Below are 13,827 nucleotides of genomic sequence, written 5' to 3'. Positions count from 1 at the left end.
GGGGCACGGCCCCACCTCTGGGCGCGCTGCCCTATGGGGTGGGCCCCTCGAGCATCCCCCGACTCTGCCCCTTCGCCTATTTATTCTCTCCGTCGCGAAAAACCTAGTACCGAGAGCCATGATATGAGAAAAGTTCCAGAGACGCCGCCGCCGCCAATCCCATCTCGGGGGATTCAGGAGATCGCCTCCGGCACCCTGCCGGAGAGGGGAATCATCACCGGAGGACTCTACATCATCATGACCGCCTTCGGATTGATGCGTGAGTAGTTCATCCTTGGACTATGGGTCCATAGCAGTAGCTAGATGGTTGTCTTCTCCTCTTGTGCTATGATGTTTAGATCTTGTGAGCTGCCTATCATGATCAAGATCGTCTATTTGTAATGCTACATGTTGTGTTTGTTGGGATCCGATGAATATGGAATACTATGTCAAGTTGATTAATTGATCTATCATATATGTGTTGTTTATGATCTTGCATGCTCTCCGTTGCTAGTAGAGGCTCTGGCCAAGTTGATACTTGTAACTCCAAGAGGGAGTATTTATGCTCGATAGTGGGTTCATGCCTCCATTGAATGCCGGGACAGTGACGGAAAGTTCTAAGGTTGTGGATGTGTTGTTGCCACTAGGGATAAAACATCAATGTTTTGTCTAAGGATATTTGTGTTGATTACATTACACACAGTACTTAATGCAATTGTCTGTTGTTTGCAACTTAATACTGGAAGGGGTGCGGATGCTAACCCGAAGGTGGACTTTTTAGGCATAGATGCATGCTGGATAGCGATCTATGTTATTTGTCGTAATGTCCTAAGTAAATCTCATAGTAGTCATCATGATATGTATGTGCATTGTTATGCCCTTCTATTTGTCAATTGCCCAACTGTAATTTGTTCACCCAACATGCTATTTATCTTATTGGAGAGACACCACTAGTGAAATGTGGACCCCGGTCCATTCTTTTACATCTGAAATACAATCTACTACAAACTCTGTTCTCTGCTGTTCTTTGCAAACAAACATCATTCTCCACACCATACGTTTAATCCTTTGTTTTCAGCAAGCCGGTGAGATTGACAACCTCAGTGTTAAGTTGGGGCAAAGTATTGTGATTGTGTTGTGCAGGTTCCACGTTGGCGCCGGATTCCCTGGTGTTGCGCCGCACTACACTCCTCCACCAACAACCTTCACGTGGCCTTCATCTCCTACTGGTTCGATAACCTTGGTTTCTTTCTGAGGGAAAACTTGCTGTTGTGCGCATCACACCTTCCTCTTGGGGTTCCCAACGGACGTGTGCATCACGCGCCATCACTTACTATGGGAAAAATTGATGATGTGCTCATCACACCTTCCTCTTGGGGTTTCCCAACCGCTTCCACAACAACGCCCTCGATGCAACCTGCCCACCGGATGCATGCCGTCTTGATGGTGTTCCATCGGCCTTGGAGCAAGCGGTAGGAGCGGGTCGGAGTAGTAGAGAGAGGCGGCATCAATTGGAACAATTTATCCTTGATGCGCAGCCAATATCTCTTGCCGGTTTGGTCGGTGCCGGTCACGGCATCCATCGAAACCGCCTCCCAAGCACGGATCAAGGTCACGTCTTCGAATTCGGAGTAGTTGCCGGTCCGAATCGCTCTCCCCTTTTCCTTGGCCACCACCCCATCGAACGCCCCCTCCTCGATATCTTCCAATTCATCTTCTCCCTCGCCGTCGTCATCTTATTCTTCCTCAAACTCTACGCCTCCGAGCCCCTCCTCCAATCCGTCGTTGTAGTCACTGTAGTCCGCAAGCGGCGGCGTGTCGATGTCCACGGCAGCATCATTGAGCATGTCAACGTACGCCTCCGGCGCATCATCAACCGCGGGACTTTCATCGACCACCTTGCGCGCATCGGTCGGATCCGTCGGTGTAGGCACCAACACCGCTGTCAAGGCAGTCAGCGACGCCATCTTTGTCGTCGGTGGCTTCTTCGCAGCCTTCTTTGGGGCCGCCTTCTTCGGTGCCAGCGCCGCGGCCGCCACCTTGCTGCTCGGCCGCTTTACCCGCTTGGTTGGGACGGCAGGGGCAACTGCAGCGGGGAGTGCCGGGCCAGCGAGAAGCGTGGGGACGACGTGCTGCCCCAGCCGCTTCCGCTTTCCTGCAGTTGCAGCAGGGAGAGGCGTGGCGACCACGGCGCCTTCGGTGGTGATTACCATGGCGGCGGCTCGGATCCGGATGCGGTCACTGCAGCTGGTCCGCGTGGTGCGGCTTTGCCCGGGAGTGGCGAAGATGGGTGGGGGCGGCGGAATCGGGAGCGGCGGGTGGAGCGGAAGCGGGAAAGGGACGAGCTGAAACTTCCTTCGCACCAAGGGGAAATGGATGGAGGACAGCCTCGCACAGCCCCTCCGACCCGGTAACTTGGGGGTCGCGCAGCGTGAATCAGGGCGGCCCGAATTTTTTTAAAAAAATAGGGGTCCGGTGCGGAATCTGAACGATCCTTTTTTTACTCTTTAAATTAAAAACCGGCGGTTATTATGCGAATAAAGGTCGGATGGAGATCCGCTAGAGATGCTCTTGGAGCTGTAGCATGTTCTAGCGGGACGACAGCTCATTGAAAACGAACTACACCGTGCATGTGATCGATCGGTTTCTCTGTTACCAGTAGACGGTCTACCGTCTGCGCTGCTCATATCGTAGACATACACAAGTTGTCTCTAACAATTACAACATAAAGTATAAAAGAAACGAGTAAATATTTGAGGTCTTCAAATTCTTCTTCTTTCATGACATAATTATAATTTTATGTTTTAGAAGGCAGCTGAATGTAGATATACGAAACAACAAATCTGTAAATACCAGCGGAGTTTCTCCTATAATTTTAATCTAAGCCGCAAAATCAACACTACGTGCGTGTGCGTAACCATTAAAGTACTCAATCAACATCGACAAACTACAAATAAAGTAGTATATTGGTAGCACGCAAGGATAGATCTCATATTTCATTTATTGCAACCACAACCACCTACCACTACTAGAGGGATCATGATGAGTAGAGGGATCATGGCTAGATATTTGAAATCCACGACAGACGACATAATTCAAAATAATTGATATAGTAACATGTCTATGTCAAAAATGGAAACAAGGGTGCTTGATCGTCCGTTGTTCTGCCTTTTGAATCAGGACATAATCACCCGTTGTTTCATGGATCGCTATACTCGATGGATAAATAAAGATGATCAGGTTGTCGATGGGACAAGAAAAATAGGATACCCTAATGTAGTATTTATACTAGACATTTCTATTTTTAATATACACCTTTTATGTAGTGTATTCTTATAAATGTTTCCAAAATTTATCAACAATTTTTAAGTGATACACCTCGTTGTATATCACAAGTTAAACCACATACAAAATTAAAGTATAACTATATTTGAGAAATACTCCATTTAAATTATTTTGTCAAAAAAATTCCTAAACTAAACAACTTTGTTTTTTCTTCCGAGAGACATCAACTCCATTATTATTTGGAGAGAGTGAAAAGTATTCTTTATGTTAGAAAAGGCCTGGAGATGACAAATTACACCCATTTATATAATATCTTGTGGGCGTAGCATAATGTGTGTGTATATATATTTATGTATTTTAGTATATTCCAATATCTTTAAAGGGGCATATACAATGTATGACTTTAACGAGAAACCTAAGAAGAGGGCGGTGTTCTTGCATATATAAAATTCTAGAGGGTGTGATATATCAACAAATGGTTTTATCTCAAAAATGGCTGCATAGTACAATTGAAAGCATAGTACAATTGAAACTGATGGGTCACCGACTAACCATTAGAGCAAGTACAATAAGTCCTAGTCAGCTAGCTACAAGGATTAAAATAATATATTTGTGTCTAGTTGGAGGAGAGAGGAGTGCGTGTGGGCTCTTTCTTTTCTCACTCACTTACTAGGACTAGAACAACCCACCTTATATACCACTCCAAGTTTCTTCTAACTAGCAATATGGGACTAAACTTTAGTCCCACCCTTTACCATTCCTACATAGATCAAGAAAATTTCAGAATTTGTATTGGGACATGGATTAAGGTCCAAGACCAAATTCTCATCGAGAGTCTTTTGCTCCTTCTTCCATCGATCAATTTTATTTCTTATTTTTCACCAACATTAAGTTGCCACAGCCACAGAAGAAGTGATTACTCGCTCGTTCATGCAGTAGGCACACACACACGTCTCCCGTTGCTATATACAAAGCACAGCGGCGACCCAGCAGCAGCAGGGGCAGGGGCTTCTGCCGCTCCAAACTCCGTGCTCCTGACGGGCATCTCGTGCACATCTGCAAAGACACGGGGAAGGAAGAAAACTTGGAATCAGCCTGGTTTCATGGCACAAACCGAAGTCACTCACCAGTCTGCAGGAAAAACAGTGGTGGCACTTGGAGCGGAGAATGAGATAGAGGCGTTGTGGATGGCTTACGTGGTGAACCCGTCCTGGTTATCGCTGATTTCCCGCGGCAGAAAGGAGCAGGGGGCACTTGCAGGCACTCAGGGTTTGGGCCCGCGGGCGCTGCGTACGAGATGAACCTTGTCCTGGGGCGTAGCGGCTTGCCGTGTCCGGTCGTCTGGGCAGAAGCCCCGGTGGTGGTGGCGACGGCGGCAGCGATGGAGAGGAGCAGCAGCGCGACGGTGAGCAGGAGGCGGCGGGAAGTGGTTGTCATGGCGGATATATTGCCGGATGCTGCGAGGTGCATGGAGTGGTGGCTTCGCTATTTGTAGGAGACGCTCCGGCGTGCGGAACTGCTTATGTAGTGCAGTACTTTATGTTCTAGCGGGACAGCAGGCTGGTGATCGTAGGTTTGGCAACGCCGATTTCCTCCTACCTAGCAAAGGTGGCTAGTCTACAGAGTCTGTCTGGGTCGACATTGAATGGATAGAGGATTTGCAGCATGTTCAAAGCACATGATTTTCTCTGTTTAATGCAAGCCTTTGAAGGCAAGTTAGTTCTCAAGAGATCGGTATCTCCATTCATTCATGACACCTCACAGAAGTAATCGATGTTGACAAATGATGTGTTTGTGTGTGTTTGACTCAAATTTGTGTTGAACTTGGTTGTGTGGAATTATCCTTTTGCATTTGAACTATGTCATGAATTTGAACTATGCTATCTAGGTTGAGATTTGGAGATTTTAGAGCTATTTATTGGTCTTTTTATTTTAACTTGTTTGATCTTGTTGATCATTGTTGGTTGTGACGAAACCTGTTTGCACTGCTGCCGCCCGCTGCATATTAGCACTATCGGTGGGAGAGCATTTTCTGCTCATTGCCGGGCGCTGTGTTTTAGCGCCTCTGATGGAGGACAAGCGGTCACCGCATGCTAAAAAGGGATCCAGCGCACCGTAAAACCATTTTTCGCGCTGCAATATAATCGTCTCTGTTGAAGTTGCTCTTAGAACTGCGGTTTGTTCTAGCGGGACGGCAGCTCGTTGAAGACGAACTGGAGCTTGCATGTGATCTATCGATCAGTTTCACTGCTAACAGCGACCACGTCAACCTGTAATTAAGGGTGTGAGTGTGATATATAAATCGACGGGTATCTGGGCGCTTTGGCTAAGTAGAAATGACAAGATTTTTAATGATAAAAATTGCTCTTTGTTGCAGGTCATCTACAGATGTACAGGTATTCTCCGTTCGTGGTTACCTCTTCAACGCATGGAGAATCGAGACCTATTTACGGAGGTCTGTACACGGTTGGAGACTACGGCGAGGGATACTTTTTCCCTACATGGGCGTTATATGCTTCATCGTTTCGATATGTATTTCGCCTAGATTCCTTTTTAAGTTAAGACTTTTTATGGACCAAATAAGACTCATAAACGGCTGTGTGCACCCTGGTTGTGCAGAGGCTGGATGTAATTGCTTTCTCAAAGTAATAGAGCATCCTTTATCAAAAAAAAAATATATAAATCGACGGGTAGAGTTTGGCAGGATCTTGCAGAGCTCCGCTTCCTGGTACCAGCAGGATGGTGATCGTAGGTTTGGCAACGCCGATTTCTTGCTAGCTAGCAAAGATTAGACTGACCATGTTCTGCAGTCCGCCACTCTATATCTATGGATGGCTAGTCTACAGAGTCTGTCTCAGTCGATAATGAATGAACGGAGGATTTGCACCATGTTCAGACCAGGTGCTTTTCTCTGTTTAATGCAAGCCTTTCAAGGCAAGTTGGTGCTCAAGAGAACTATCCCCATTCATTCATGACATCTCACAGAAATAACTACACTTCATTCTTTTTTACGAAAAATAGATGTAGTGCAAATCATCTAAAAACGGCCATGGTGTAGGTTCGGCAGCACCGAGTTACTAGTCCAGCTAAGCTAGGTTCGACCACCATGTTCCGCACACTGCCACTCTATAGCTTGCCTAGCGGCTCTTCTTGTCTGACAATGAATGGAAGATTTTGCAACATGTTTAGGCTCCACAAAGCACATGCGTTAGGAATTTCTGGGTTTCGCGCAAACCTCTGCCGGCAAGCTGGCACTCGAGATTTTACAACCAGAATTACCTGACGGTATCTTAGTTCATCTCATCGCACAGAAGAAGAATTACACTTCCACAGAATCACTAATAATCTCAAAATCCAGATGAGGCTCCCGAAGAAACTACACAACACACCCTCGGGCTAAATATCCATGCTACCTCCATCGAGTCGTCTTCCCGCGGTGAGAATTCAACCATCTGCATTCCTCTCCCTGCAACAGCGATATGGTATTTCCTCCTCCCGCTGAAAGAAAACCACCAACCACAGTGAGAAAGTAGAAAAGATGCAAATATTACAGAGAACATGCACACATTCCCAAGAAAAAACATACACCAACACTGGGAAGCCTCACCGGTCATGGTAAACATCTAGAGTTTCTGGCTCAGGCACGCTGATGATGACATGTGAATGCTCCATGAATTTGCCAGATGGATCCATCTTCCAGCATCTGATTCTCTGGTCAAGTCCAGTAGAGAAAGCCCAGACACCATCCGTCCAGATACCTGACGGGAAACATGCAGATGCTTGCATCACCACTTTACAATAACAGCTGGGAAATAGTTAGACTGAATATTGTACTACTAGGCAGTGATATAAGCAGGTGACATACAAACCTTTAACTGCTGAACCGTGAGCCGACGGAACCGTGTGTTGGCTTAGTATCGTAAGTGCACCATTGGCAGGTGAGTTTAGGCTTGCCTTGTTCATTGAGCAGCTCTGCTGTGGAGATCCTAACGTAAAAACAAAACACTGGACAGCCTGATCGTCACCACCGCTAATGATGCAGTAAGACGACATGCCAGTTGTAGGACATGCCCGCTCCATCTCCGAAACGTAGAGACAGTTAACGCCTGACTGGTGAACACCGGAAAATGTCTGCATTGGCTGCACCTCAGGTACATCACATGAATGGCTACTTGACGTTGTCTCGTCAGTGGTTATGACCTCATTTTCTTCCAGTCCAGAAATTTCAAGTGAACTTTCAGCAGCAACACACGAGGCATTCAGATCGTTCTCAGTAGGGAGCAGTGTCTGTTTGCTATCCTTTTTTACAGAATTGTTTGCCAATGATCGCCACCGACGACGGCCACCTTGACTCCCTCTTCCTGTCTTGGGCCGCTTTTGGCAATCAATAACCATGTGTGGCTGAGTCTCAGACACGAGTTGCATAAAGCCGTGAATGGTGTCTGTTAGGTCCCAGAGAGTAATGGTACCATCTGTAGATCCGCTCACGATGATGTATCTATCTCCATTACCAACATCATCTGAGAGCCAACATGTGAATTTCATCATGCATAACAAGATTACCAGAATAGGAAAAACAAAATGAAAAGTAGAACTGACCTCCAGAGCAGGCACTAGAGGCATCGACAATGTGCCGTAGAACGAGAACTGGCGAGGCATGTGGAACCAACAAGGCAACATCAAACCTGTACACAGAGAAAAGGAACAGCTGACTGAAACCGCTAATAGTAGTACAGACAGGAAGTTCATTTCAGAAATTTCATGGTGTCTACCATAACCGAGAAGGCAAAAGAAGAGCACGGAGAATAACTGTTGCATCAGAGCAAGCAACAACAGCAAAACATACTGTCAGCCTGACACATCAAAGAGCTTAAGATTAGATTACCCTCATTTTGTTGCAAGAGATGTAAGGAAGGTACCCTAGACAAGTATGATATCTTACTTAGTAGCCGGATGTTTCAACAGAAATGCTGTAACAGAAAGGTAACGCCAATCATTTTCCATCTGATCCATAATAGCCAGATTGGGTTGTGCAGAGGAATTTCCTTCCTCGAAGTTTTGTTTTACATGAACAGCTTTCAGCCTATTCGTGGTAAGCTTTGGTGGCATGTGGGTAGATAGCCACTGAAATGTAACTGCTGAATCACCATTATCAGAGCATTCTGCGCTTTGCTTGCTGTCTAAATCTCGACCACCTGAACAGACCTGTCTGTTCTCCGCAATTCTAGGTTGCAGAATCCAAGTTGTCAGAACTTGCTTTGATCCAACAGATATCAATAAGAAAGTGGTTTCCTCATTTTCAACCAAAATGTTGCCAGAACTTCCACTAGAGTTGCACGATTTATCGATTAATGTGTAAGTCTTCGTGATGAAGCATGTATCTCTCACAGCTGACCCACCAACATGGTCCCCCAGCATCTTGGATGAACACCATCGTCCAGCATTACTAGCCAAATACCTGTAGTAAACATCAAGAACAAATATATCATCTCGTTCATAAAAGAACCTGAAATGAACACACATATTTTATAGACATTGCAACACATTGTGAATAAGAAAGACACCTATGTTCCATTAAACTTTGTTTGCTGTGTATCAATTATAAATTGTTTACCCGGTAAGTCGCACGGTTCCATCTTCACACCCCGTCGCAATCCACAAATTTGTGCTCTTCTCATGATGTGAATAGCTTGCTGGATCTATGAAGCACAGAGAATGCACTTCTCTTCCATGAAACTGTGTATGAAGAACTTGAGGAAGCAACTTCTTATCTTGAGCAGGTGCCCAGTGTCTGCGAACGTGGATACTATGGTCCTGCCAGGAAGTCAATTCACATGATGTGTGTAAAATTTGGACAGAGCACCAGTGAAGAAAACGTTTTCATAAAACACTGTTAAAGCAAGGGCAACAAACCTTTACAAAGGCAAAACAGTTTTGATACTCAGGGACTGTCCCAAGATAATAAGAATAAGGGCGCCGCCATCCTCCGCAGGATATTTGAACCATCTATACAGTAATATTTTCCCCAAATTAACAGATTAGCCCAACCATTTCCAAATTCAAACTTCCTACTGACAGGTTATTCAGAATGAGTTACCTTTGCATCATTTCCAAGATCCCAAATGACAAAATCTGCAGAGGTGAAACCTATTGCATAGGTACCAACCAATTGGGTATCAGAGACATGATCAGCGTAGATGGATTGAATGGTGCCTAAATCTTTTAATTGTCTCATTCCAACAAATTCAACATTGTTCACATATCTCCCATACTTGAAGAAGCAAATACAGCCATCTCCCCCAGTCTAAAAAATGTTCAGCGGAGGGAGTGTGTGTCAGGCTATGCTCATGAATTCAATAAATGGAACAACAACAAAAATCTGGACATACAGTGTGGATTTGGGCATCATCAGAAGTTGAGGTAGTTATATGAACACTTGTGACACTGGAAATGCCATGAGCTCCTTTAAAACGGTCACAGAAAGGTATCTTCTGTTGTGTCCCACTGCTATTATGTGCGGCCAATGTTTTATGAAAAGGAAAGGCAACGATGTTACCCTTTTTGTCACCTGCTATAAGGATCTGCATGCAAAATAAGGAGTAAAGTTCCATATAACACATGTATATGTAGTTTTTCTTTACAGGGTTAACTGGATCTATGCCATTGCATATTTTAACCGGTTGGAGATATGCCATTACAAAAACCAGAGATGCAGCTGTAGGCAAGCAGGGCTACCGGGGCTGCAGGCGCTGCCAGAGACGCGGCTGTACGCGGGCGGTACTTGTCAATCTGAGTCAAATTGTGCTGCTGAATTGCTGCCGAATTTTTGTGTAAATGGTTTCGAAGTTTGTGGACAGAACTTCACATGTCAGTTTAAGGAACCATATGTGCCCAGAACTGACTGATATTAGAAGAGTAGACTCCAATTAGTGTTTATGATTTTCTGTAAATTTGTCAGATTTTTCAAAATTTGACAAGTTTTTGGACATAACTTAAAATGTCAATTTAAGACTGCATATATGCCCAGAATTGGCTCATATATGAACAGTACTCATATTATTGTTTTCGATTTTATGTATTTTTTTTAGATTTTTCTGAGAAGTTAAAAGGTTTTGTCAAAATTTGAATTTTTTGGTGCCCGGAAGACCCAAAAGTGTTGCCGAAAGTTGTTCATAGGGGTAATATGGTAACTACGGCAGTACACACTTAAATACATGTATGTTTTAAACAGTTATACTCTTTAAGTGGAGAAAATGTCATTGAGAGAGGTATGGAGAATTTGGAGTGGCATATCTCCACGTCTAGTTTTTCTGTTTTTTTAATGGCATTTCTCCAACCAGTGAAAATTGGAGTGGCATAGATCCAATTAACCCTTCTTTATATCAGATAAGAAATTTTATTCCTTCCAGCGTAACTGTAACATTCTCCTCTTCTGATGGCTAAAAGCCTAGAACATCAAATATCTCCATTCTATCTCAATAATCAGAAATCCTAGTCATAATTATTGAACATCTGGGGTTCAACCTTTTCTAGATCAGCTCTTATTATGGTTTTGCATTCAGTTAGATATGCAACAAGTAAAAAGAGAGTTACCTCATCCTGAAGTGACACATCTAAACACATGATTCGAGCCCCAAAGGGAGACTCAAACACTGCTACAAGTGAAACTTCTTGAGATGCAGCGAGAGCATGGGCATTTGAGTAAAGTGCATTCCTTATGTTCCATAACTTAAGAACGCCTCTAGGATCAGCAGTAAAAATGTGGCTGCGAGGGAAAAATAAAAAGAAAGAGAAAGCATTGAGAACAACAATTACCTTCTAATCAAAATATTAAGTATGAAATATTCCACGAACCTACATTCAAGTGACTTGCACCAATATATTCCTAGTAGTTGCCGATCCTTTTCAGCTGACCAGGTAAAAGATAAATCTACTTTAGGCTCAATATTGCCACTTGTTAAACGGACAATAGTAACATTTCCGTGGCCGTCTCCAAGGGCAACAATATCCTCCTTATCCAAAGAATCTGGGTGCACTGTCATGACATCCATGCATATAATTGGTGCTTTCTCAGTGACCTGAATAACCTCAGTCCATCTTACATCATTTGTATCAGAGAGGTCAGCATGATGCAGATATCCATTGTTTGTGGCAACATAAAGAACATTTTCTTGCACAAAGTGTAGGCACCGGACATATTCACTTTTGCTGTGAGAAACAAAATAAATGATCACTTAAACTGTCACTTATACTTGAACTTGTAGACTAGGATGTAACACAGAAGCACACCATACCTATCCAGGGGACCATACTGTCCTGAAACTATAGGAGAAGATATCTCAAATACCTCAGACTCGTATTTCAGGCCATCTGGGACCACTTTTTCTTCCAGTATGTCATGGAAAGAGGAGTTACATAGGTGGTGCACTTTGATTGCTGAATCAAACCCAGCGGTAATCAAAACTAGAGAGCTTGGATCATATAAACATCGCCATAAACCTCGGCCACTGTAATAGTAGAGGCAGTACATCAAATTAAGATTTACTAAGGGAAGCACTTCTTGCAAGTCAAGGTAGTCAAACTCCCTCATACTTAATCTGCACGACTTACACTTTAACCAAGTGGATCTGCCCAACTTACATGTGTTCCTTGAACATTTTGATTAGCTTCCCATCCATGCCCCAAATGCAGCAGGTACAATCCTCGCCAGCAGTTATAACTATCTAAAAGGCAAGTTCAGTTGAAAAGAGTAAGCTATATTTAGTCTACAATAACAGCTAGATAATTAAGTTGCCCTTTTATCACGGAAAAAGACCCTTCACGTTATAACATGATATGTGCCAATAATAAAGTTTTGTGTGAAACGAAAGCATTGAGAAGATGAATAGCAAAGTGCGGCAAACTTACAGAATCAGATATATAACAATCCCAAATTCTAGCACTGTGTCCAAAAAGCGTCAGTTTCGGTATAATGTCGATAATATCACTATTGGCTGCTTGATTCGTTAAATTCTGAGGCTGGCAACTTAACATCCACATGCGAGCACTGCAATAATAATGAACCAATATTACAAAAAGACAAGCATTTGAAACAGAAGTTCCAGAAGCTAGATACTTCAGCCAAAAAATCTGCCACAGATACTGCAGAGAAGTGAAAGCCAGTATGAACCAAACCTGCGATCATCAGAGACGGACATGAACTTGGATCCATCAGAGGACCAAGCTATTCGAAATATAGAACCTTCATGCTCCTTGAGCCTTCCAATATGGACTGCCATGTATCGATGATCACTAAGATGTACATCTTCACGGTTCTCTACAGCAGGAGCTCCCACCTTGTCCGTGCATAACAAGGAGGAACTCAGGGTCCAGGGTACCAATTTCCAAATAAGAATCTGCGAAACAGATACAATGGTAAAAAAAAGGTTCTGGCTCAACTTTTTTATATACTAGATGTTAGAGCCTGGAGGGCTTGCCTCGTTTAAAATGGTTCCAGATGCCACGAGGAGGGACTTAACAGAGTCCCCCCACATTCTCATCGAGTACAGAAGGCACTTCTCTGCATCAAGGAAGTGCATCAGAACAAATTACCAATGGAGGATGGAATTTGGATGTTTTGGGGACAAGGGAACAGCAAGATGCTCGTCGAACCTGGCGAATTCACTCGGGTAAGAAACACATGCTCCGTCAAATCCCACAATGCCACCGAATTGTCACTGAGACCGATCGCGAGCAGCCCATCCACCTGCAACTCACGAAGGAGCCACCATTAGTGACAAGGGACAATGAAGCTTTTCCAGCGTGAAAGCTAGATGGGAGGGCCAAGCTCTCATTATACCTCCAGGAAGCAGGCGTCGAGCACCCAGTGATCGAACCCCGGGAGCCTCTGCTCCAGCTCCAACCGCACGCCGCCGTCATGGTCCGCGTCTACGCGGAGCCTGAGAAGCTTCGCCCTCCTCTCGCCGAACACGGCGACAGCGTGCCCGTCGGCGCTGGAGCAATTGGGGGGGCCCCGGGGCTGGATGCCGTGGACGCGCACGCCGTCGAAGACCTTGAAGGAGGCGAGGAGGCTGGCGGCGTCCACATCGTAGACGAGCAGCTCCGACCCGGTCCCTGCGTGAATAGGTGAGCGCGAGCGAGCGGGGGATGAGGATGGGGGTGGGGATGGGAGGGAGAGGAAGGTACCAGCGAGGAGGAGAGGGCGGGGGGAGGAGGGGAGGAAGGAGAGCGCGGAGACGTCGCCGAGGTAGGAGCCCGGCCGCAGGTGGTGGTCGCCGGCGGCCATGGATTGGAGGAGGAGGAGTCGGGGAGCAGAGTAGGGTTTTTTGGCGGTTTAAGCGTTGTTGGGCCCAATCGAGATTGGGCTTCTTTCGGGGATGCATCTAGCGGGCGGTCGCGTGCCCATTGGTTAATCTGAGCGGTCACCTTAAAATGGAAAGTGCGTGTTGAAGCGCGTACGATGAAAGGATCGCAGCACGATTAATCATTAGGAAAGTTTCTGTCTACACCTCACAAAAACGGAAAGACGTGTCCAGCTGTCAAAGAAACGTAGGCTAGCTGATA

At 45.0% G+C, this 13,827-nt stretch overlaps 1 protein-coding gene across 1 annotated transcript; it reads right to left on the bottom strand.

Moving 5' to 3' along the window:
- Positions 1–6,446: 6,446 nt before the first annotated feature.
- Positions 6,447–13,549, bottom strand: LOC124694395 (WD repeat-containing protein 6-like). Its single transcript, XM_047227384.1, has 19 exons — positions 13,103–13,549; positions 12,916–13,009; positions 12,741–12,823; positions 12,439–12,659; positions 12,172–12,310; positions 11,905–11,987; positions 11,559–11,771; positions 11,119–11,472; positions 10,858–11,029; positions 9,654–9,845; positions 9,362–9,568; positions 9,178–9,270; positions 8,879–9,078; positions 8,207–8,722; positions 8,037–8,117; positions 7,864–7,949; positions 7,134–7,784; positions 6,872–7,022; positions 6,447–6,762 (listed from the first exon to the last, which is right to left on the bottom strand). Exons 1-19 carry the CDS (start codon positions 13,547–13,549, stop codon positions 6,612–6,614), a joined length of 4,134 nt encoding a protein of 1,377 aa, XP_047083340.1. The 3' UTR covers positions 6,447–6,611.
- Positions 13,550–13,827: the final 278 nt, after the last annotated feature.

This window comes from Lolium rigidum, chromosome 3 (assembly GCF_022539505.1).
Source record: "Lolium rigidum isolate FL_2022 chromosome 3, APGP_CSIRO_Lrig_0.1, whole genome shotgun sequence".
NCBI classification, from domain to species: Eukaryota; Viridiplantae; Streptophyta; class Magnoliopsida; order Poales; family Poaceae; genus Lolium; species Lolium rigidum.
Note: the sequence above shows the minus strand (reverse complement) of the source record. Positions and strands in the feature narration are given on the sequence as shown.

What these genes read in the sequence shown, in the direction of transcription:
- LOC124694395 (XM_047227384.1), bottom strand. Translation starts at nt 13,549, where the DNA reads ATGGCCGCCGGCGACCACCACCTGCGGCCGGGCTCCTACCTCGGCGAC. An exon ending in TCACGGTTCAGCAGTTAAAG is followed by an intron (nt 7,023 to 7,133) that starts GTTTGTATGTCA and finishes GTTTCCCGTCAG; the next exon opens with GTATCTGGACGGATGGTGTC. An exon ending in CTAGATGTTTACCATGACCG is followed by an intron (nt 6,763 to 6,871) that starts GTGAGGCTTCCC and finishes GTTTTCTTTCAG; the next exon opens with CGGGAGGAGGAAATACCATA.